This window comes from Pseudophryne corroboree, chromosome 5 (genome assembly GCF_028390025.1).
Source record: "Pseudophryne corroboree isolate aPseCor3 chromosome 5, aPseCor3.hap2, whole genome shotgun sequence".
NCBI classification, from domain to species: Eukaryota; Metazoa; Chordata; class Amphibia; order Anura; family Myobatrachidae; genus Pseudophryne; species Pseudophryne corroboree.
In genome coordinates this window covers 664,557,690-664,584,143 of record NC_086448.1, presented here as the reverse complement: position 1 = coordinate 664,584,143, position 26,454 = coordinate 664,557,690, and the positions used below count along the sequence as shown (strand labels likewise).

Sequence of the window (26,454 nt, the reverse complement as noted above, 5' to 3'; positions counted from 1 at the left end):
TAGTGCCGCCGCTCACCTTGTCAGCAATCGGCGTACGAGGTTACATCCAGAAAATGTGGAGAAGATGATGTTCATTAAAATGAATTATAATCAATTCCTCCGCGGAGACATTGACCAGCAGCAATTGCCTCCACAAAGTACACAGGGAGCTGAGATGGTGGATTCCAGTGGGGACGAATTGATAATCTGTGAGGAGGGGGATGTACATGGTGATATATCGGAGGATGATGATGAGGTGGACATCTTGCCTCTGTAGAGCCAGTTTGTGCAAGGAGAGATTAATTGCTTCTTTTTTGGTGGGGGTCCAAACCAACCCGTCATATCAGTCACAGTCGTGTGGCAGACCCTGTCACTGAAATGATGGGTTGGTTAAAGTGTGCATGTCCTGTTTATACAACATAAGGGTGGGTGGGAGGGCCCAAGGACAATTCCATCTTGCACCTCTTTTTTCTTTAATTTTTCTTTGCGTCATGTGCTGTTTGGGGAGGGTTTTTTGGAAGGGACATCCTGCGTGACACTGCAGTGACACTCCTAGATGGGCCCGGTGTTTGTGTCGGCCACTAGGGTCGCTTATCTTACTCACACAGCTACCTCATTGCGCCTCTTTTTTTCTTTGCGTCATGTGCTGTTTGGGGAGGGTTTTTTGGAAGGGACATCCTGCATGACACTGCAGTGACACTCCTAGATGGGCCCGGTGTTTGTGTCGGCCACTAGGGTCGCTTATCTTACTCACACAGCTACCTCATTGCACCTCTTTTTTTCTTTGCGTCATGTGCTGTTTGGGGAGGGTTTTTTGGAAGGGACATCCTGCGTGACACTGCAGTGCCACTCCTAGATGGGCCCGGTGTTTGTGTCGGCCACTAGGGTCGCTTATCTTACTCACACAGCTACCTCATTGCGCCTATTTTTTTCTTTGCGTCATGTGCTGTTTGGGGAGGGTTTTTTGGAAGGGACATCCTGCGTGACACTGCAGTGACACTCCTAGATGGGCCCGGTGTTTGTGTCGGCCACTATGGTCGCTTATCTTACTCACACAGCTACCTCATTGCGCCTCTTTTTTTCTTTGCGTCATGTGCTGTTTGGGGAGGGTTTTTTGGAAGGGACATCCTGCGTGACACTGCAGTGCCACTCCTAGATGGGCCCGGTGTTTGTGTCGGCCACTAGGGTCGCTTATCTTACTCACACAGCTACCTCATTGCGCCTCTTTTTTTCTTTGCGTCATGTGCTGTTTGGGGAGGGTTTTTTGGAAGGGACATCCTGCGTGACACTGCAGTGACACTCCTAGATGGGCCCGGTGTTTGTGTCGGCCACTAGGGTCGCTTATCTTACTCACACAGCTACCTCATTGCGCCTCTTTTTTTCTTTGCGTCATGTGCTGTTTGGGGAGGGTTTTTTGGAAGGGACATCCTGCGTGACACTGCAGTGACACTCCTAGATGGGCCCGGTGTTTGTGTCGGCCACTAGGGTCGCTTATCTTACTCACACAGCTACCTCATTGCGCCTCTTTTTTTCTTTGCGTCATGTGCTGTTTGGGGAGGGTTTTTTGGAAGGGACATCCTGCGTGACACTGCAGTGCCACTCCTAGATGGGCCCGGTGTTTGTGTCGGCCACTAGGGTCGCTTATCTTACTCACACAGCTACCTCATTGCGCCTCTTTTTTTCTTTGCGTCATGTGCTGTTTGGGGAGGGTTTTTTGGAAGGGACATCCTGCGTGACACTGCAGTGACACTCCTAGATGGGCCCGGTGTTTGTGTCGGCCACTAGGGTCGCTTATCTTACTCACACAGCTACCTCATTGCGCCTCTTTTTTTCTTTGCGTCATGTGCTGTTTGGGGAGGGTTTTTTGGAAGGGACATCCTGCGTGACACTGCAGTGCCACTCCTAGATGGGCCCGGTGTTTGTGTCGGCCACTAGGGTCGCTTATCTTACTCACACAGCTACCTCATTGCGCCTCTTTTTTTCTTTGCGTCATGTGCTGTTTGGGGAGGGTTTTTTGGAAGGGACATCCTGCGTGACACTGCAGTGCCACTCCTAGATGGGCCAGGTGTTTGTGTCGGCCACTAGGGTCGCTTAGCTTAGTCATCCAGCGACCTCGGTGCAAATTTTAGGACTAAAAATAATATTGTGAGGTGTGAGGTATTCAGAATAGACTGAAAATGAGTGGAAATTATGGTTTTTGAGGTTAATAATACTTTAGGATCAAAATGACCCCCAAATTCTATGATTTAAGCTGTTTTTTAGGTTTTTTGGAAAAAAACACCCGAATCCAAAACACACCCGAATCCGACAAAAAAAATTCGGTTAGGTTTTGCCAAAACGCGGTCGAACCCAAAACACGGCCGCGGAACCGAACCCAAAACCAAAACACAAAACCCGAAAAATTTCCGGCGCTCATCTCTAATGGTAACTAGAACTAGAATCTGTTTAGCAGTAAAGTATTCATGTTGACTGCTTCCAGATGTTGGCAACTATACAATACTACTTTGCTTTCATTACAGCGGGTCCAGCTATATACTCAACAGAGTGCAGCAAGCAAGTCCATCGACTCTACCATAATACAAAAGACTGTACAACACCAGCATGTAAGAATGAAAGTCCCATATGTATTACTGTTTACTATATAACACTGTGCATGAAGTTACTTAAAATTGAACACTGGAGTAAGGCCCCTCATGTGTTATATCACTGCTGACAAGTCCAAGTAGTGCTGTTTGATTGGGATGTGTGTGTAGAACTCCTGTTAGCGGGAACCAAAGAATGTGTAGAAAGATGTAAACCAGAGGGCGCTGTGACTTTAATTACGATTGTCCATAAAAGTCCATATACATTTTTTAATGGAGGTTAAATGTTCAAACAAAATTCCAACAGGACTTGATTAGGACCCCACCGGAAACTGTTGTTCAATGGAGTTTAGGCCATCGATTGCTGTGGAAGATACCCTCTCACCAGAACAGATACCCAGAAACAATGCCAGAGGCCTTTAATTAATGGAACATCTGATATTTATTCATGACATTCAATAAAAGTAGAAGTTTGATCTTACATCATAAAACAGGTGTTTACATGGAACCAACGCTACACTGTAACAGATGTATTGGGTTACCACCAACCACCCTAGGGTGTGAGCTCAGTGGTGGGGGTTCCTGAGCTCAGTGGTGGGGGTTCCTATGTTGGCAAAATTGGTCCAATCACCCAGTACCCTATGGGTTTCGTCCTTTGCATAGGACTTATTTAGGTGTAAAATTGAAATTTTAAAAGAGGGGGTGGGTAACAGTAGCCTCCACCAGCCATAAAAAGCATCCTTAGGCAAATCAAAAGGGCCTAAAACACAAATTACACCTATTGAGGGGTAACCATAGGGTAATAAACCTGCCATGAACTGATTGACATTCAAAATGGTGACATTCATAATATGAACACCAGAATGCAGACAGCTATAATGTCTACATTATTTAAATATCAACATAATGAAAATGTCATCCTTACCGTTAGTGTTAGGGTTATGGTTAGCTTTACCACAATACTTAGGGTTTGGTGTAGTGCTAGAGATAGGCTTACTGTAAACAGCCAGTTTCGACATTTCATCATTGTTGAAATTCTCATATCAACATTATGAATGCCGACATAGTGAATGCCCCTGGCAATCACAAGTACGTACACATTTTGTGCACCTGCATATTTCAGCTACATGGAACCCAGTTCTCTTCCACAATGTATACACCTGCACTAGCAGCCTAAGTAAGCACCAGGTTACCAGGACAACACATGGGTGTGCCAATAAACCGTCTGACTTTTCCAAACTTGACATACTGTACCCCATCTTTTACCCTTTCATTCACTGGAAAGAGTGAGGAGGCTAACAGAGGAGACAGATAGATAACACTCGTAAAAGTGTATGTACAGAGTTCCTTTTTCTTATTAGCTATTACTGTACCTATCATTTTTAGCTAAGGTATTTTGTCCCCCACATATCTGTTTTATATTAACATATTCTCATATCATCTGCTGTCTACAGTGGCGCCAAGGGGAGAGTGGGTACTCTTTACCCTGCTGGAGGGACTCAGGTCCTGCTGCCACCCACTTCCCCAATGTAGACAGCAATGGCATGGAACCAGTAGAGAGAGGACACTGCTGTAGCAGCATCCGCTCTCCCCAGCGCAGCACACACGCTGCTGTCTGCTGTGCTGGAGAGAGAGACAGCAATGTCCTCTATCTCCCTTCTTGACGTTAGCGAGGGGGGGGGGGGTGCGCGATCGCAGCTGCCACCTCCTGCTGCTCCGTCGGGGCCTCCCTGTCCAGCACATACTTTTGCAGCTGCACAGAAACTTTATTTTTAAAGGAGGGGGGCTGGCCACACCTTCCTGCATTGACCACGCCCCCTCACCTTACCTGAGCCCGGCACAGCTGTCAGCACCCCTGGTTATATACTGTATCTTTTAACAACTGCCAAAACTAAGATATATGAATAGTAAATACTGTATGTCTGAAGGAAATGTTGAGAATTGTGTAGCTGTTTTTATTCATTCAATTATGTTTTTTCAATCAAAGTAATTAAAGTATCAAATAATCAAAAAGTAAAATAATAAAATAAATAATAAATAATCAAATAATCAAAGTAATCAAAGTATTTTTCCCCTTCATTACAGTATATAAAAGATGTGCAAAGCTGCTAACAAGGCTGTTTAGAAACCGGGTATGCTCACAGCCCTAGGAAGCTGATGTAAGTATACAAGACATTAGATGCTTTATTATGTAACTGAATGATAGTTTTACATTGGCTGAAAAGGATACTACTGCAGTGTAAAGGTCTGAGCTCTAGTACTGTATATTTGTAACCATTTCCTCATTGGTTATGAAAGATAAACAAATTCTTTATGTATGTAATGGATATACTGTAGTGTACAGACTAGGTGCAGTACTGTCATTTAAGTTTATGGCAGAAGACATTGATGGCACAAACGTTATTTACCAATTTATCAATGGACAGTGTATGCTGGTGTACTGTATATTGTACTGTAGTATTATGTAGTATAATATCTATGCACTACATATTATATTACATATTAGAATTTATCTTGCAAAACTCAAAACATAAATTTCAATGGGGATTTGACAGTTTCTTAAAATCTACACTACCATATATATTATCATTTATAGGTTTTCATAATGTGAATTGGCCATTTTTTACTTCAGAAGACCATACTCTATACAGTATTGTGTACTTAATGTGGTCTTCACCTTTTGCAGCCTACTTTCTTATTGAACATATAGTAATGTGCTTAACATCATCCAGGTCTTATACTGGTCGGCGATAACCATTGTTCAAAATAGGTGTAAACAACACATTGGCGCGTGGGGTGTGATGGGGTTTCTGAGTACCCAGAAACCCCCTTGCTACCCCAATTTTTTTAAGATAGAGATAATTAGGGAAATGTAATAGCCTTTGGGACGCAGGCATTGTCATGATTCCAGCAAATCTGCACCATAATGTAAATCATCATCAATCTTTAAAGATAAAATCTAACTTGGTTTTTCTTTTTTAACGATTTCTGCATTAAAATATTAGACAGACTTGTCCTGATGTCTGCATCTTACAGGTTGTTACATTCCCCCCAAGGTCTCTGTCTCTACGATGGCCAACCCTGCAATGGTGAGGATGCAATGTTTTCTTACCATCACAAATGTTAGTTTTGGATGTTCTTCTGATGTATTAAGAGTCAGGGGCAAGCTGGCTTGTTAGAAGTCTCCCATACGTACAATAGATATTTGCACATTCAGTGAAATCCCCCTGTATTTACAAAAGGTAATTCTAACCATACCATACATGGGACTCACTCTCTCAACCTCATATACCACAGGCAGAAAGTTAGCACATGGAGCTACTATATTTGCTCTTGCATAGGAAGTCTTATAATTCCAACTATAGGAAGATAGCTATAGTAAGTGTCAGTATAAATCATTGCAGCACAGATCTATGTAGGGTGTGGCTGCGCAGTACAAAGATCTACTTAGATCTTTTAAACTAATAATTGCAATAAGCTTACAATGCTTGTTATGCATGAACAAATAGTATTATTTATTAAGTGTATGACTGTGGTGTATGAGCTTCATGTATTTTACAGGGGGATTTAACTAAAAGTTTTTTTTCCACAAGGCGCACAAAAATCACACTATTACTGATAGCTCCACGTTACATGTATGAATATGTACATAAGGTTTTGTGTTTAAATCCTTTGCTTGCAGTGTTCTGAAAGTAAGAGATACAACTGTGTTGGTACTCTAACAGCTCATTAAAACAATACTCTATTCATCCTGAAAGACTGATGAAATATAAAGCTATTGGGGGTCATTCCGAGTTGATCGTAGCTGTGCTAAATTTAGCACAGCTACGATCATCTTCCCTGACATGCGGGGGTACTCCCAGCACAGGGCTAGCCCGCCCCGCATGTCAGTGCCACCCCATCCCCCGCAAAAGTGCAAAGGCATCGCACAGTGGCGATGCCTTTGCACTTCAAGAGTAGCTCCCGACCAGCGCAGCTTTAGCGTGCTGGTCAGGAGCTACTCCTCGCTCCCCGGCCCGCAGCGGCTGCGTGTGATGTCACGCAGCTGCTGCGGCCCACCCCCCGTTCGGTCCGGCCATGCCTGCACTGGCCGGAGCACACCTATGAAATGTCGGCCAAATGCCGCCGTTCCGCCCCCTCCCGCCCAACAACCGCCTCTGCCTGTCAATCAGGCAGAGGCGATCATAGCCCTGCAACGGCCTTCGGCCGCCTGGCATGCGCCGGCGCACTACTAGTAGAGACTAGTTCGCTCGTCTGCGAAAAACAGCAGCGAGCGAATGGGTCAGAATGACCCCCTTTGTCTTATGTGTACCTGCATGCCTTTGATATGTCATAGGATAAAGCAGAGAAACTGTGAAATCATATATATTATTGTTTATTCTCCAAAGATATTCTAAAAAGGCCTAGCCAGATTTGTTGGTACCTCTTAAGGCCCATACACACTGGGCGATTTTGAGCATTTTGAGCTACTTTGAGCTCAAACTCGGCCAGCGTGTATGGGCGGGCAATGAACGGTGAGTGCTGACGCGCACTCCCACCGTCCGTCAGGCTGTTTGAACAGCCGAGTGAAGTACTTTAAACAGTCTCCTACTGTGGAAAGTGCTTCACCCCCCGTGAACATTGCTGGGCACAGGGAAAATAACCCTGTGTGTATGCACTGAGCTATTTTCCTGCCAGTGATGTTCATGATCATCGCTGTGCATACACTCTGGGCAAAAACGACCAGTGTGTATGTACCTTTAGAAAGATTATACACAATTAGATAATAGTGAGCTTTCAAACTTAGGGGTAGATTTATCAGAAGTTAGAGAGAGGTAAAGTGGAGAGAGAGAAAGCAGCAACCTGCAGATTCTGCCATTTTTCAAACACAGGCTGTAAATTGACAGGAGGTAATTGGTTGGTACTTTATCGCTTTCCACATTATCTTTCTTTGAGCTTTGATAAATGTCCCATAATTGCTTTCTTGAATTAGCATTACACATGTCTTCAATCTTCTAATCAATTATTCAGCATATTTAATTGGAGACAAGCAGTCACTCTGCTGTTTGGTATTATCGTGTGCACCACACTGAACATGAACGAGAGAACGCATAGTACAGTTGTCTGAAAAAAAGCAGAAAGAAAATTATAGACAAACATTATGGCCACCCAGTTCTCACCCAAATTCTCTCTCTCACAGAAAGACAGATCCGGCCATGTTCCATCCCTCTCAGTATAGGTAGCATTCAAAAACTCAACATTTGCATCCGTGCACAGAGAGTTGTCATACTCAGAATCAGTCCCATTATTGGCAGTGATGGAGTGGGTCAGGGAACCCTTGCAGTCTTTGGTATCCGGCAGCTGCTAAAACGGTATCAGGAAGGATAATAGATTTACAATGTCTAAGTAGACAGTCAATGGGTTAACACCATATGGTCTACAGGTACAGAAGGTCAACAGATGAAAGGTCAACAGTGCTTGAGGTTGACAGGTTCAAAAGGCCAACAGGTACAAAAGGTCAACATGACAGTGGTTGACACATCAGTGGTCGACACATGTTTTTTTGGGTTTTACACATGCTTTCCCAACATGATTTACTATTCATGTGGACATTTATCGGGAATAGTAACCTGTGGTGAGCAAAGAAGTAGCAGAGTGAGTCACCTTGCCCGAAGCGTGGCGAGGGTATACGTTTGTACTGATGGTGGTCACAGAACATGAAATATACAAGTTTTGTCCTAAAAGAAAAACAATAAATGTGTCATGTTTATGTCGTGTCGTGTACATGTTGACCTTTTGTACTTGTTAACCTAGTGCATGTCAACCATTTGGTGTCGACCTATTGACTGTGACTATCTCACTGTTGATCTAATATATCACACCTGCTAAAACACTGTTACTGTATTATAATGGGTAATAATTATAAAGGTGGATTGAATCCATTGAGCCAATGGGAAACCGGTGATTTGATTTTCTTATGAGTAGTGATGTGCACCGGACATTTTTCGGGTTTTGTGTTTTGGTTTTGGATTCAGTTCCGCGGCCGTGTTTTGGATTCGGACGCGTTTTGGCAAAACGTCCCTGAAATTTTTTTGTCGGATTCGGGTGTGTTTTAGATTCGGGTGTTTTTTTACAAAAAACCCTCAAAAACAGCATAAATCATAGAATTTGGGGGTCATTTTGATCCCATAGTATTATTAACCTCAATAACCATAATTTCCACTGATTTCCAGTCTATTCTGAACACCTCACACCTCACAATATTATTTTTATTCCTAAACTTTGCACCGAGGTCGCTGGATCACTAAGCTAAGCGATCCAAGTGGCTGACACAAACACCTGGCCCTTCTAGGAGTGGCACTGCAGTGTCAGACAGGATGGCCGATTTAAAAAATAGTCCCCAAACAGCACATGATGCAAAGAAAAAAAGAGGTGCACCAAGGTCGCTGGATGGCTAAGCTAAGCGACCCAAGTGGCCGACACAAACACCTGGCCCTTCTAGGAGTGGCACTGCAGTGTCAGACAGGATGGGCGATTTAAAAAATAGTCCCCAAACAGCACATGATGCAAAGATAAAAAGAGGTGCACCAAGGTCGCTGGATGGCTAAGCTTAGCGACCCAAGTGGCCGACACAAACACCTGGCTCATCTAGGAGTGGCACTGCAGTGTCAGACAGGATGCCCGATTTAAAAAATAGTCCCCAAACAGCACATGATGCAAAGAAAAAAAGAGGTGCACCAAGGTCGCTGGATGGATAAGCTAAGCGATCCAAGTGGCCGACACAAACACCTGGCCCATCTAGGAGTGGCACTGCAGTGTCAGACAGTATGGCCAATTTAAAAAATAGTCCCCAAACAGCACATGATGCAAAGAAAAAAAGAGGTGCACCAAGGTCGCTGGATGGCTAAGCTAAGCGACCCATGTGGCCGACACAAACACCTGGCCCATCTAGGAGTGGCACTGCAGTGTCAGACAGGATGGCCGATTTAAACAATAGTCCCCAAACAGCACATGATGCAAAGAAAAAAAGAGGTGCACCAAGGTCGCTGGATGGCTAAGCTAAGCGACCCAAGTGGCGGAGACAAACACCTGGCCCATCTAGGAGTGGCACTGCAGTGTCAGACAGGATGGCCGATTTAAAAAATAGTCCCCAAACAGGACATGATGCAAAGAAAAAAAGAGGTGCACCAAGGTCGCTGGATGGCTAAGCTAAGCGACCCAAGTGGCCGACACAAACACCTGGGCCACCTAGGAGTGGCACTGCAGTTTTCTAGAGAGAGGATGAGTGCTTCCATCCTCATGTGAATCTGAACCACTAGCCATGAACATAGGCCAGGGACTCAGCCGTTCCTTGCCACTCCGTGTCGTAAATGTCATATTGGCAAGTTTACGCTTCTCATCAGATGCTTTTAATTTTGATTTTTGGGTCATTTTACTGAACTTTTGTAGTATACTTGACGACACAGAGGTAGAGCAATGGACTACTGTACCGTATTGCTATATATATATATACTAGTCGTCAGCAAAGTTCTGCACTGTCCTCCTACTATATAATACTGCGCACAACTAAAATGCACCACAGGTATGGATGGATAGTATACTTGACGACACAGAGGTAGGTAGAGCGGTGGACTACTGTACCGTACTGCTATATATTATATACAGGTGGTCAGCAAAATTATGCACTGTCGTCCTACTATATAATACTGCACACTACTAAAATGCACCACAGGTATGGATGGATAGTATACTTGACAACACAGAGGTAGGAAGAGCAGTGGACTACTGTACCGTACTGCTATATATTATATACTGGTGGTCAGCAAAATTCTGCACTGTCCTCCTACTATATAATACTGCGCACAACTAAAATGCACCACAGGTATGGATGGATAGTATAATTGACGACACAGAGGTAGGTAGAGCAGTGGACTACTGTACCGTACTGCTATATATTATATACTGGTGGTCAGCAAAATTCTGCACTGTCCTCCTACTATATAATACTGCGCACAACTAAAATGCACCACAGGTATGGATGGATAGTATACTTGACGACACAGAGGTAGGTAGAGCAGTGGACTACTGTACCGTACTGCTATATATTATATACTGGTGGTCAGCAAAATTCTGCACTGTCCTCCTACTATATAATACTGCGCACAACTAAAATGCACCACAGGTATGGATGGATAGTATACTTGACGACACAGAGGTAGGTAGAGCAGTGGACTACTGTACCGTACTGCTATATAATACTGGTGGTCACTGGTCAGCAAAATTCTGCACTGTCCTCCTATTCTACAATGCAGCACAGATATGGAGCATTTTTAATGCAGAGAACGTTGATGTTTTCAGCACACTGAGCACAGATATTTGCAAACACCCTGAGCACAGATATTTGCAGCACACTGAGCACAGATATTTGCAGCACACTGAACACAGAAACTGAGAGAACGCTGCACGTCCTCTCCCTATCATTTCCAATGCACGAGTGAAAATGGCGGCGACGTGCGGCTCCTTATATAGAATACGAATCTCGCGAGAATCCGACAGCGGGATGATGACGTTCGGGCGCGCTCGGGTTAACCAAGCAAGGCGGGAGGATCCGAGTCTGCCTCGGAACCGTGTAAAATGGGTGAAGTTCGGGGGGGTTCGGATTCCGAGAAACCGAACCCGTTCATCACTACTTATGAGTGATATGTCAGCTATTTACATTAAAGCAGTGTGTGACCATTTATCCCAGAAGTCGCCATACTGTAGAAGCCCAGAGAGTATTTCTGCCGACAGCGCTCTCTTATCTGCATTTTTAACTCTGCTGTACTATTTCAAAAGGTTTAGGGTTCAAAAGGTCCCATTCTTCCGTTCCTTTCTTAATGCCAATTGACACAGATATATAAGATTCAGTCTTACAAATTGATGCACAAGAATGTTGGAGATTTGCAAGAATGAGAGGATTAGTAATTTTAAAAAAAATAATTGTTGGATTTCACATAGATTCCATATGCACAGTCTCTGCTGAATCTGGAAAACATTTTTTTTTAGCATACTGACAATATTTAAAGGGCAATTACTGTAGCACCCATCTCAAAAAACCCAAACTAAGGGGTCTCATTCAGCTTCAGTTGCAATTTTGCTAAATAGCAAATCGTCCGATTATTGCACGACTGCAAATGCGTTGCGCATGCGCAACCCGCAATTTGCAATTCTTATGCGATCACATCTTGCCGGGATGCTATTGCAGGCTGATTGACAGAGGGCATTTGTGGGTGTACACATGGCATTTGAGGGAGTGGTTGGAGAAATGCAGGTGTGTCATGGACATTTTCTGGGCGTGCATCTGACCTCAGCTGCAATTTCTGTGACTTAAAACATGGTGCCCGGTGCGACTGCATTCCCCTCATTCTGAGTTGCCCTGGGTCATCCACATCTGTCAATAGTTCCCCGATTTCTGCGTATGCATCATGGTTATGCGACTGCATATGCAATTTTTGCGAATGCTTTGGCCGGCCTCTTTTTCCTTTCTGGGCGGCTCTTCACATGCATTCTTTAGCAGAAGCAGGATTGAGAAAATTGCTATTTCTGTGTCAGTAGCGATCCAAGCGGAATGTGGTTCTAAAAACCAGTGTCGGGAGAATGCAACCTGCTAAGAACAATGTACTAAGAAGAACAGATATTTTTGTGAAGCATCTGCCAGCTTGCTGAGGACAGATAACACATGTGTTAGGCACTTTAACAGCATCAAGCATGTGGTAGGTCACTAGAAACAAATGAAAGAGTATCTTCCACTTATACACAGTTTCACATGCTTTGCTGAGTGCCTATGCCATACTAGCACCTGGGGCAGACAGCTGACATTGCATCATCATATCACGTGCTCATGTCTGGCATTCAACTGTGCTCTGTAAGGCATGCTCATGGAACTTAAACACACCTGATGAAGTATGGCCATAGTGCCCAGCACACCTCCTCTGTCCTGCAATTCTATATGACAGTATCAGTGTTGGAGGAAATTTGATGAGCGTTAGAGACAGCCTGGTGAAAGTTGGAGGTAGCCCAATCAGCCTATGAATTTGAATATTAAGTCATATTCAATTTTGCAATTTCTTTGTATTTTAGTTGATGACATAAAAATAAAGGGGCTTGTGTAGAGTTGGACACTAGTTGAATATGGAAACACAAATGTTCCTTATGCAGTTAGCATGTGTGGTAAAATGTACTACATTAGGTTTTGATCTGTATGCTGTGTCCTCATACTGTACATCTTGCCTACTCCACATGGTGGGAGATACAGTACCTGACAACGTGAGTGAGCAGACAAGTCCCGCGGAACTCCATTAGCATCGTTGGTCTTTTTTGCTGAAAATGCATCTTATTCACATGTGAATGAGACGCACAACCAGACTATGCTGATTATAATGATTTTTGGCATGCCTATATTCTGTAAAAAAAAGAAAAAAAGTAGAAGGTTTCTTTTTCTTGTTCCTTTTCGCATGCAGTTACAGCCACGGGCGCACACAGAATATAGGCATACCGCATATCGGCCCTCATTCCGAGTTGATCGGTCGCAAGGCGAATTTAGCAGAGTTACACACGCTAAGCCGCCGCCTACTGGGAGTGAATCTTAGCTTCTTAAAATTGCGACCGATGTATTCGCAATATTGCGATTACTAACTACTTAGCAGTTTCAGAGTAGCTCCAGACTTACTCTGCCTGTGCGATCAGTTCAGTGCTTGTCGTTCCTGGTTGACGTCACAAACACACCCAGCGTTCGCCCAGGCACTCCCACCGTTTCCCCGGCCACTCCTGCGTTTTTTCCGGAAACGGTAGCGTTTTCAGCCACACGCCCCTGAAACGCCGTGTTTCCGCCCAGTAACACCCATTTCCTGTCAATCACATTACGATCGCCGGAGCGAAGAAAAAGCCGTGAGTAAAAATACTTTCTTCATAGTAAAGTTACTTGGCGCAGTCGCAGTGCGAACATTGCGCATGCATACTAAGCGGATTTTCACTGCGATGCGATGAAAAATACCGAGCGAACAACTCGGAATGAGGGCCATCATTTTAATCAGCATGAACTGCGTGTGCATCCTTTTCAAGTCATTTTGTGAATAAGACACATTTTAATGGAAAAAAATATGACACAAAAAAGACGCTTGGCGCTACCAAGTCATGCCATGGCCTGGCGTGACTAGAAGGGCTGCTTGATATGCCAGGAGGCTAGATTTATGTGGACATATCTGTATATCCTCATTGGGGCTCAGTATGATTTACCAGCAGATGGGATGCCGGCTGTCAGTATACCAACAGCGGCATCCTATCTGCCGGAATGCTGACATTGAGGCAATGAGTCCCGTTGTGCAGCCATACGAGGCAGCTGTCTGGATTTCATCTGTCGGTATTTCACCAGCTGTCAAGAGTCCGACGTTGGTCTCCTGAATGCCGGGATCCTGTCAACAGGCATTTTATCTGCATTCCTTTCATTGGTATTAGGTAACATCATTCTTGCCTACTGTCTGGGATATTTTTTAGGTAGTCCTCTGCACCCCGGAAGAGTGGACAACGCTCCCACATCCCACCTACTTCTAGTGAAGTGGGCAGAATAGGGAGATAAATACAGTGAATCTCCAGTCCGTGAGGAGGGGGTGGGGCTTAATGACATGATTCTATACTAATCACATAATTTTAGCCCCACCCAAGAGGGTGGGGCTTAATTATGTGAGAGATCCACCCCGCCCCTATATCCACTCACCTGCATCTCCTCTCTGGGCTTCTCTTGGAACGGAAACTTCAAATATAGGTAAGTGTGGGTAACGTGTGTTGACATACAGAATTATGTTAGCGCATGTTTATGTCAAGACATAACTACCAGAAGAAGGCACAAGATGACTGAAATGCATTGGAGCATATCAAAGATTACAATAGATTACATAGCTGCATCAATGGTTGCTGACCCATAATAGAGGATGGTCAGTACGGAGCCCCTGCAATTACCCCGGTAGCCCAGCTCTTGTCACTAGGTCCTGCAAGGTGCAAGGAGATTTAGTTTCCCTGTAGGCAAGTGGGACGCCACACTCATCATCCACTTAGGCTCTGTTTGATTAGTTTAGAGGCTTAATATATACTAGATTACTACAGTAAAGGAACATTGGTTATCAATACAGATTGCATATTTTGGACATCACTGAGTTATTGACAATTACGTTTGGTTGCACAGAACCATATACACTGACCATTAACAGGTATACTTACCTGTATATCCTACCTATAGATTATTTGTACCATTGTTCTATATTGCATGTCAAGTTTTTGTTTTCATTATTGCTACGTAAAGCCTTTGTTAGATTCACCTATTTGCTAACTTTGCTCAATTATTCATGGGGGAACATCTATATTTGTATTAAAAACTGTATTTATTGTGACATTATGAAATTGGTCCCATTACTAAGCATTGTAATTTTACTACACCATAACCCAAGAAGCTGAGCGCAGCACATTTTCTGCTTGTCTTACATTCACTATAGATTGCGTCAGAGCCGTAACTAGACTTTTTGGTGCCCTGTGCCAGAGAGAGAATTTGTGCCCCTCCCCCCATTTTTCCAATAGGGACATAAGGCGCATGCCTCATGGGGAAGGAGCATGACAAGATTGATCCCAGAGAAAGGCCATTGCATTTGAGCAGATCTATGTAATGTGCAGCCACACATCCAATCTCTTGCACACTACATAGATCAGCCACAATGCCGATCATTTTTTCACAAAGTACAAGGTAAGCTTCAAATAGTTAGAATCTTCTAGCTTAGAATTATCCACCTTTATATACAAAGGTAGATAGCTCAGTGAATAGATTGTCTGACTGCAATGCCACAGGAAATGGGTTTGAATTCAGGGTATGTCAGCATCTTGAAACGTAATAAAGAACAGTGTGACTGAATACCAAAGAAATCTCAAGTTGAGTTCATGAATGTTGTATAGGTATTAGCGACAGTAGGGGTCAGGATAGGAGACAGGGGCGGTCAGGAGATGCTGGGCTTCAAAAATGGGGAAAGCTGCAAGTGAAAGCAATGAAAACAGATAATTGACAAGTGCCACCAACAGCGCCCCCTACTTTGCAGTGCTATGTGCGGTGCCCCCTCCGCACACACCTAGTTACGGCCCTGGATTGCGTCACCTAGCAGTGCAGCGGATCGCTCAAACAATAGCTCAGTGTGCAGGAAAAACACTCAGAGAATTTCAATGTCTTATGTGTAAAATGAGGCATTCCAAAGCATTGCCTGTGCAGTACATAATAAACAGCGAGTGACACGTGTGATCTTTGCTGTAATTTAGTGTAGGCTGCAAACAGTCAAAAGTTGAAAAAATTATAAATGTAAAAACCTATGGGCATAATTCAGACCTGATCACAGCAGCAAATTTGTTAACAAATTGGCAAAACCATGGCCCTCATTCCGAGTTGATCGCTCACTAGCTACTTTTAGCAGCCGTGCAAACGCATAGTCGCTGCCCACGGGGGAGTGTATTTTTGCTTTGCAGGAGTGCGAACGCCTGTGCAGCAGAGTGGCTGCAAACACATTTTGTGCAGAACAAGACAAGCCCTGTAGTTATTTATTCTGTGCGATGATTGCTGCGACGAATGACACGGTAATGATGTCAGATACCACCCCCCCCCAGCAAACGCCCAGCCATGCCTGCGTTTTTCCAAACACTCCCAAAAAACAGTCAGTTGACACCCAGAAACTCCCACTTCTTGTCAATCTCCTTGCGTCTGCCGGTGCGACTGAAAGTGTCGCTAGATTTGCCATTTTTTAAAATGATTACTACGCAGCGAACAACGGCAGCTAGAGATCAACTTGGAATAACCCCCCATGTGCCCTGTGGGGCAGATATAACATGTGCAGAGAGTGTTAGATTTGGGTGGGTTATGTTGTTTCTGTGCAGGGTAAATACTGGCTGCTTTATTTTTACACTGCAATTTAGATTTCAGTATTAACACACCTCACACAAATCTAACTCTCTCTGCATATGTTACATCTGCCCCCCTGCATTGCACATGGTTTTGCCTATTAGCCAACAAATTTGCTGCTGCGATCAGGTCTGAATTAGGCCCTATATATGAAAAGAGAAATAACTATATGAGTGGTAATCTGCTGTTATTACAGCTAATTACATAGAAATTTCTGAATTATTAGTGAGCATTGCATGTAACAGAAGGTATATCTTACAGTACACTAACTTATATAAAATAACTTGTAACAATATTGTATTCTCCGTTATTACAAAAACACACCTAGAAAATGTTCAGCCTTACAACACTTAGGGACAGATTTATTAAGCCTGGTGAAGTGATAAAGTGGAAGGTGATAATGCAGCAGCCAGTCAGCTCCTGTCATTTTTCAAACCCAGCATGTAACATGGAAGTTAGGAGCTGATTGGCTGGTGTGTTATCACCTTCCACTTTATCACTTCACCAGGCTTAATAAATCTGCCCCTTAGTCACCAGATCTCATGTGAATTGTAAAATACTGATACTACTTTTGTGCACAATCCAAGCTATAGCCCAACGGAATACAGTATGCTTTGCTATATAAGAAACTGTTAATAAATAAAATAGCCAGTGTCCTTCTGCAGTAAGAATGGACAAATATCCATTTGTTCAAATCACCAAAATATTTCCAATATTGTGTAGTGATGAGCGGGTTCGGTTTCTCGGAAACCGAACCCCCCCGAACTTCACCCTTTTTACACGGGTCCGAGCCATACTCGGATTCTCCCGTATGGCTCGGGTAACCCGAGCGCGCCCGAACGTCCTCATTCCGCTGTCGGATTCTCGCGAGATTCGGATTCTATATGAGCAGCCTCGCGTCGCCGCCATTTTCACTCGTGCATTGGAAATGTTAGGAAGAGGACGTGGCTGGCGTCCTCTCCGTTTATGTTGATGCATTGCAAATATTTAGTGCTTGCTTATTACTTAATTGTGGGGACTGGGGAGCAGCTGTATATAGGAGGAGTACAGTGCAGAGTTTTGCTGACAGTGACCACCAGTAATACGTTGTCTGCCTGAAAAACACTGCATATCTGTGCTCAGTGTGCTGCATACAGTGTTCACACTGCTTAATTGTGGGGACTGGGGAGCAGCTGTATTATATAGCAGGAGTACAGTGCAGAGTTTTGCTGACAGTGACCACCAGTATACGTTGTCTGCCTGAAAAACACTCCATATCTGTGCTCAGTGTGTTGCTTTATTGTGGGGACTGGGGACCACCAGTATAATATTATATAGGAGGAGTACAGTGCAGAGTTTTGCTGACCAGTGACCACCAGTATATAATATATAGCATTACGGTACAGTAGGCCACTGCTGTACCTACCTGTGTGTTGTCATTAAGTATACTAGAATCCATCTACATTCTATACCTGTGGTGCATTTTAGTTTTGCAGTTTGCTGACACAGTGACCACCAGTATATATAGCAGTACGGTACGGAAGGCCACTGCTCTACCTACCTCTGTGTCGTCATTAAGTATACTATCCATCTACATTCTATACCTGTGGTGCATTTTAGTTTTGCAGTTTGCTGACACAGTGACCACCAGTATACTATATATAGCAGTACGGTACGGAAGGCCACTGCTGTACCTACCTCTGTGTCGTCATTAAGTATACTATCCATCTACATTCTATACCTGTGGTGCATTTTAGTTTTGCAGTTTGCTAACACAGTGACCACCAGTATACTATATATAGCAGTACGGTACGGAAGGCCACTGCTGTACCTACCTCTGTGTCGTCATTAAGTATACTATCCATCTACATTCTATACCTGTGGTGCATTTTAGTTTTGCAGTTTGCTGACACAGTGACCACCAGTATATATAGCAGTACGGTACGGAAGGCCACTGCTGTACCTACCTCTGTGTCGTCATTAAGTATACTATCCATCTACATTCTATACCTGTGGTGCATTTTAGTTTTGCAGTTTGCTGACACAGTGACCACCAGTATACTATATATAGCAGTACGGTACAGAAGGCCACTGCTGTACCTACCTCTGTGTCGTCATTAAGTATACTATCCATCTACACTCTATACCTGTGGTGCATTTTAGTTTTGCAGTTTGCTGACACAGTGACCACCAGTATACTATATATAGCAGTACGGTACGGAAGGCCACTGCTGTACCTACCTCTTTGTCGAAATTAAGTATACTATCCATCTACATTCTATACCTGTGGTGCATTTTAGTTTTGCAGTTTGCTGACACAGTGACCACCAGTATACTATATATAGCAGTACGGTACGGAAGGCCACTGCTGTACCTACCTCTGTGTCGTCATTAAGTATACTTTCCATCTACATTCTATACCTGTGGTGCATTTTAGTTTTGCAGTTTTCTGACACAGTGACCACCAGTATATATAGCAGTACGGTACGGAAGGCCACTGCTCTACCTACCTCTGTGTCGTCATTAAGTATACTATCCATCTACATTCTATACCTGTGGTGCATTTTAGTTTTGCAGTTTGCTAACACAGTGACCACCAGTATACTATATATAGCAGTACGGTACGGAAGGCCACTGCTGTACCTACCTCTGTGTCGTCATTAAGTATACTATCCATCTACATTCTATACCTGTGGTGCATTTTAGTTTTGCAGTTTGCTGACACAGTGACCACCAGTATACTATATATAGCAGTACGGTACGGAAGGCCACTGCTGTACCTACCTCTGTGTCGTCATTAAGTATACTATCCATATACATTCTATACCTGTGGTGCATTTTAGTTTTGCAGTTTGCTGACACAGTGACCACCAGTATACTATGTATAGCAGTACGGTACGGAAGGCCACTGCTGTACCTACCTCTGTGTCGTCATTAAGTATACTATCCATATACATTCTATACCTGTGGTGCATTTTAGTTTTGCAGTTTGCTGACACAGTGACCACCAGTTTATATAGCAGTATGGTACGGAAGGCCACTGCTGTACCTACCTCTGTGTCGTCAAGTATACTATCCATCCATACCTGTGGTGCATTTCAGTTTTGCACAGTTTGCTGACCACCAGTATATAATATATAGCATTACGGTACAGTAGGCCACTGCTCTACCTACCTCTGTGTCGTCAAGTATACTAGCTTAGTCACACAGCGACCTTGGTGCGCCTTTTTTTTTCTTTGCATCATGTGCTGTTTGGGGAAATTTTTTTTGAAGTGCCATCCTGTCTGACACTGCAGTGCCACTCCTAGATGGGCCAGGTGTTCGTGTCGGCCACTTGTGTCGCTTATCTTAGTCACACAGCGACCTTGGTGCGCCTCTTTTTTTCTTTGCATCATGTGCTGTTTGGGGACAATTTTTTTCAAGTGCCATCCTGTCTGACACTGCTGTTCCACTCCTAGATGGGCCAGGTGTTCGCGTCGGCCACTTGTGTCGCTTATCTTAGTCACACAGCGACCTTGGTGCGCCTCTTTTTTTCTTTGCATCATGTGCTGTTTGGGGACAATTTTTTTGATGTGCCATCCTGTCTGACACTGCAGTGACACTCCTAGATGGGCCAGGTGTTTGTGTCGGCCACTTGTGTCGCTTATCTTAGTCACACAGCGATCTTGGTGCGCCTCTTTTTTTCTTTGCATCATGTGCTGTTTGGGGACTATTTTTTTGAAGTGCCATCCTGCCTGACACTGCAGTGCCACTCCTAGATGGGCCAGGTGTTTGTGTCGGCCACTTGTGTCGCTTATCTTAGTCACACAGCGACCTTGGTGCGCCTCTTTTTTCTATGCATCATGTGCTGTTTGGGGACTATTTTTTTGAAGTGCCATCCTGTCTGACACTGCAGTGCCACTCCTAGATGGGCCAGGTGTTCGTGTCGGCCACTTGTGTCCCTTAGCTTAGTCACACAGCGACCTTGGTGCGCCTCTTTTTTTTCTTTGCATCATGTGCTGTTTGGGGACTATTTTTTTGAAGTGCCATCCTATCTGACACTGCAGTACCGCTCCTAGATGGGCCAGGTGTTCGTGTCGGCCACTTGTGTCGCTTAGCTTAGTCACACAGCGACCTTGGTGCGCCTCTTTTTTTCTTTGCATCATGTGCTGTTTGTGGACTATTTTTTTGAAGTGCCATCCTGCCTGACACTGCAGTGCCTTTCCTAGATGGGCCAGGTGTTTGTGTCGGCCACTTGTGTCGCTTATCTTAGTCACACAGCGACCTTCGTGTGCCTCTTTTTTTCTTTGCATCATGTGCTGTTTGTGGACTATTTTTTTGAAGGGCCATCCTGCCTGACACTGCAGTGCCACTCCTAGATGGGCCAGGTGTTTGTGTCGGCCACTTGTGTCGCTTATCTTAGTCACACAGCGACCTTGGTGCGCCTCTTTTTTTCTTTGTATCATGTGCTGTTTGGGGACAATTTTTTTCAAGTGCCATCCTGTCTGACACTGCTGTTCCACTCCTAGATGGGCCAGGTGTTCGTGTCGGCCACTTGTGTCGCTTATCTTTGTCACACAGCGACCTTGGTGCGCCTCTTTTTTCTATGCATCATGTGCTGTTTGGGGACTATTTTTTTTTTTGAAGTGCCATCCTGTCTGACACTGCAGTGCCACTCCTAGATGGGCCAGGTGTTCGTGTCGGCCACTTGTGTCGCTTAGCTTAGTCACACAGCGACCTTGGTGCGCCTTTTTTTTTTCTTTGCATCATGTGCTGTTTGGGGACTATTTTTTTGAAGTGCCATCCTGTCTGACACTGCAGTGCCACTCCTAGATGGGCAGGTGTTTGTGTCGGCCACTTGTGTCGCTTATCTTAGTCACACAGCGACCTTGGTGCGCCTCTTTTTTTCTTTGCATCATGTGCTGTTTGGGGACACTTTTTTTGAAGTGCCATCCTGTCTGACACTGCAGTGCCACTCCTAGATGGGCCAGGTGTTCGTGTCGGCCACTTGTGTCGCTTAGCTTAGTCACACAGCGACCTTGGTGCACCTCTTTTTTTCTTTGCATCATGTGCTGTTTGGGGACTATTTTTTGAAGTGCCATCCTGCCTGACACTGCAGTGCCACTCCTAGATGGGCCAGGTGTTTGTGTCGGCCACTTGTGTCGCTTATCTTAGTCACACAGCGACCTAGGTGCGCCTCTTTTTTTCTTTGCATCATGTGCTGTTTGGGGACACTTTTTTTGAAGTGCCATCCTGTCTGACACTGCAGTGCCACTCCTAGATGGGCCAGGTGTTCGTGTCGGCCACTTGTGTCGCTTAGCTTAGTCACACAGCGACCTTGGTGCGCCTCTTTTTTTCTTTGCATCATGTGCTGTTTGGGGACAATTTTTTTGAAGTGCCATCCTGTCTGACACTGCAGTGCCACTCCTAGATGGGCCAGGTGTTCGTGTCGGCCACTTGTGTCACTTAGCTTAGTCACACAGCGACCTTGGTGCGCCTCTTTTTTTCTTTGCATCATGTGCTGTTTGGGGACTATTTTTTTGAAGTGCCATCCTGCCTGACACTGCAGTGCCACTCCTAAATGGGCCAGGTGTTTGTGTCGGCCACTTGTGTCGCTTATCTTAGTCACACAGCGACCTTGGTGCGCCTCTTTTTTTCTTTGCATCATGTGCTGTTTGGGGACAATTTTTTTGAAGTGCCATCCTGCCTGACACTGCAGTGCCACTCCTAGATGGGCCAGGTGTTTGTGTCGGCCACTTGTGTCGCTTATCTTTGTCACACAGCGACCTTGGTGCGCCTCTTTTTTTCTTTGCATCATGTGCTGTTTGGGGACAATTTTTTTGAAGTGTCATCCTGCCTGACACTGCAGTGCCACTCCTAGATGGGCCAGGTGTTTGTGTCGGCCACTTGTGTCGCTTATCTTAGTCACACAGCGACCTTGGTGCGCCTCTTTTTTTCTTTGCATCATGTGCTGTTTGGGGACAATTTTTTTTAAGTGCCATCCTGTCTGACACTGCAGTGCCACTCCTAGATGGGCAGGTGTTTGTGTCGGCCACTTGTGTCGCTTATCTTAGTCACACAGCGACCTTGGTGCGCCTCTTTTTTTCTTTGCATCATGTGCTGTTTGGGGACACTTTTTTTGAAGTGCCATCCTGTCTGACACTGCAGTGCCACTCCTAGATGGGCAAGGTGTTCGTGTCGGCCACTTGTGTCGCTTAGCTTAGTCACACAGCGTCCTTGGTGCGCCTCTTTTTTTCTTTGCATCATGTGCTGTTTGGGGACTATTTTTTGAAGTGCCATCCTGCCTGACACTGCAGTGCCACTCCTAGATGGGCCAGGTGTTTGTGTCGGCCACTTGTGTCGCTTATCTTAGTCACACAGCGACCTTGGTGCGCCTCTTTTTTTCTTTGCATCATGTGCTGTTTGGGGACACTTTTATTGAAGTGCCATCCTGTCTGACACTGCAGTGCCACTCCTAGATGGGCCAGGTGTTCGTGTCGGCCACTTGTGTCGCTTAGCTTAGTCACACAGCGACCTTGGTGCGCCTCTTTTTTTCTTTGCATCATGTGCTGTTTGGGGACAATTTTTTTGAAGTGCCATCCTGTCTGACACTGCAGTGCCACTCCTAGATGGGCCAGGTGTTCGTGTCGGCCACTTGTGTCACTTAGCTTAGTCACACAGCGACCTTGGTGCGCCTCTTTTTTTCTTTGCATCATGTGCTGTTTGGGGACTATTTTTTTGAAGTGCCATCCTGCCTGACACTGCAGTGCCACTCCTAGATGGGCCAGGTGTTTGTGTCGGCCACTTGTGTCGCTTATCTTAGTCACACAGCGACCTTGGTGCGCCTCTTTTTTTCTTTGCATCATGTGCTGTTTGGGGACAATTTTTTTGAAGTGCCATCCTGCCTGACACTGCAGTGCCACTCCTAGATGGGCCAGGTGTTTGTGTCGGCCACTTGTGTCGCTTATCTTTGTCACACAGCGACCTTGGTGCGCCTCTTTTTTTCTTTGCATCATGTGCTGTTTGGGGACAATTTTTTTGAAGTGTCATCCTGCCTGACACTGCAGTGCCACTCCTAGATGGGCCAGGTGTTTGTGTCGGCCACTTGTGTCGCTTATCTTAGTCACACAGCGACCTTGGTGCGCCTCTTTTTTTCTTTGCATCATGTGCTGTTTGGGGACAATTTTTTTTAAAATCCATCCTGTCTGACACTGCAGTGCCACTCCTAGATGGGCCAGGTGTTCGTGTCGGCCACTTGTGTCGCTTAGCTTAGTCACACAGCGACCTTGGTGCGCCTTTTTTTTTCTTTGCATCATGTGCTGTTTGGGGACTATTTTTTTGAAGTGCCATCCTGCCTGACACTGCAGTACCACTCCTAGATGGGCCAGGTGTTTGTGTCGGCCACTTGTGTCGCTTATCTTAGTCACACAGCGACCTTGGTGCGCCTCTTTTTTTCTTTGCATCATGTGCTGTTTGGGGACAATTTTTTTCAAGTGCCATCCTGTCTGACACTGCTGTTCCACTCCTAGATGGGCCAGGTGTTCGTGTCGGCCACTTGTGTCGCTTATCTTAGTCACACAGCGACCTTGGTGCGCCTCCTTTTTTCTTTGCATCATGTGCTGTTTGGGGACAATTTTTTTGATGTGCCATCCTGTCTGACACTGCAGTGCCACTCCTAGATGGGCCAGGTGTTTGTGTCGGCCACTTGTGTCGCTTATCTTAGTCACACAGCGACCTTGGTGCGCCTCTTTTTTTCTTTACATCATGTGCTGTTTGGGGACTATTTTTTTGAAGTGCCATCCTGCCTGACACTGCAGTGCCACTCCTAGATGGGCCAGGTGTTTGTGTCGGCCACTTGTGTCGCTTATCTTAGTCACACAGCGACCTTGGTGTGCCTCTTTTTTCTATGCATCATGTGCTGTTTGGGGACTATTTTTTTGAAGTGCCATCCTGTCTGACACTGCAGTGCCACTCCTAGATGGGCCAGGTGTTCGTGTCGGCCACTTGTGTCGCTTAGCTTAGTCACACAGCGACCTTGGTGTGCCTTTTTTTTTCTTTGCATCATGTTCTGTTTGGGGACAATTTTTTTGAAGTGCCATCCTGTCTGACACTGCAGTGCCACTCCTAGATGGGCCAGGTGTTTGTGTCGGCCACTTGTGTCGCTTATCTTAGTCACACAGCGACCTTGGTGTGCCTCTTTTTTCTATGCATCATGTGCTGTTTGGGGACTATTTTTTTGAAGTGCCATCCTGTCTGACACTGCAGTGCCACTCCTAGATGGGCCAGGTGTTCGTGTCGGCCACTTGTGTCGCTTAGCTTAGTCACACAGCGACCTTGGTGTGCCTTTTTTTTTCTTTGCATCATGTTCTGTTTGGGGACAATTTTTTTGAAGTGCCATCCTCTCTGACACTGCAGTGCCACTCCTAGATGGGCAGGTGTTTGTGTCGGCCACTTGTGTCGCTTATCTTAGTCACACAGCGACCTTGGTGCGCCTCTTTTTTTCTTTGCATCATGTGCTGTTTGGGGACAATTTTTTTGAAGTGCCATCCAGTCTGACACTGCAGTGCCACTCCTAGATGGGCCAGGTGTTCGTGTCGGCCACTTGTGTCGCTTAGCTTAGTCACACAGCGACCTTGGTGCGCCTCTTTTTTTCTTTGCATCATGTGCTGTATGGGGACAATTTTTTTGAAGTGCCATCCTGTCTGACACTGCAGTGCCACTCCTAGATGGGCCAGGTGTTCGTGTCGGCCACTTGTGTCGCTTTTCTTAGTCACACAGCGACCTTGGTGCGCCTCTTTTTTTCTTTGCATCATGTGCTGTTTGGGGACAATTTTTTTGAAGTGCCATCCTGTCTGACACTGCAGTGCCACTCCTAGATGGGCCAGGTGTTCGTGTCGGCCACTTGTGTCGCTTATCTTAGTCACACAGCGACCTTGGTGCGCCTCCTTTTTTCTTTGCATCATGTGCTGTTTGGGGACAATTTTTTTGATGTGCCATCCTGTCTGACACTGCAGTGCCACTCCTAGATGGGCCAGGTGTTTGTGTCGGCCACTTGTGTCGCTTATCTTAGTCACACAGCGACCTTGGTGCGCCTCTTTTTTTCTTTACATCATGTGCTGTTTGGGGACTATTTTTTTGAAGTGCCATCCTGCCTGACACTGCAGTGCCACTCCTAGATGGGCCAGGTGTTTGTGTCGGCCACTTGTGTCGCTTATCTTAGTCACACAGCGACCTTGGTGCGCCTCTTTTTTCTATGCATCATGTGCTGTTTGGGGACTATTTTTTTGAAGTGCCATCCTGTCTGACACTGCAGTGCCACTCCTAGATGGGCCAGGTGTTCGTGTCGGCCACTTGTGTCGCTTAGCTTAGTCACACAGCGACCTTGGTGCGCCTTTTTTTTTTCTTTGCATCATGTGCTGTTTGGGGACTATTTTTTTGAAGTGCCATCCTGTCTGACACTGCAGTGCCACTCCTAGATGGGCAGGTGTTTGTGTCGGCCACTTGTGTCGCTTATCTTAGTCACACAGCGACCTTGGTGCGCCTCTTTTTTTCGTTGCATCATGTGCTGTTTGGGGACTATTTTTTTGAAGTGCCATCCTGCCTGACACTGCAGTGCCACTCCTAGATGGGCCAGGTTTTTGTGTCGGCCACTTGTGTCGCTTATCTTAGTCACACAGCGACCTTGGTGCGCCTCTTTTTTTCTTTGCATCATGTGCTGTTTGGGGACAATTTTTTTGATGTGCCATCCTGTCTGACACTGCAGTGCCACTCCTAGATAGGCCAGGTGTTTGTGTCGGCCACTTGTGTCGCTTATCTTAGTCACACAGCGACCTTGGTGTGCCTCTTTTTTCTTTACATCATGTGCTGTTTGGGGACTATTTTTTTGAAATGCCATCCTGCCTGACACTGCAGTGCCACTCCTAGATGGGCCAGGTGTTTGTGTCGGCCACTTGTGTCGCTTATCTTAGTCACACAGCGACCTTGGTGCGCCTC

The 26,454-nt window shown here is 45.3% G+C and overlaps 1 protein-coding gene across 1 annotated transcript in view; it reads left to right on the top strand.

Moving 5' to 3' along the window:
* ALKAL1 (ALK and LTK ligand 1) overlaps positions 1-26,454 on the top strand; it is a 170,286-nt gene that overhangs the window by 132,074 nt on the left and 11,758 nt on the right. Inside the window, exons 4-5 of the mRNA XM_063923714.1 lie at positions 2,499-2,582; positions 4,647-4,720. Of these exons, the coding sequence (XP_063779784.1) occupies positions 2,499-2,582; positions 4,647-4,711 (149 nt within the window). The 3' untranslated portion in view covers positions 4,712-4,720. The remainder of the gene's footprint in view (positions 1-2,498; positions 2,583-4,646; positions 4,721-26,454) is intronic.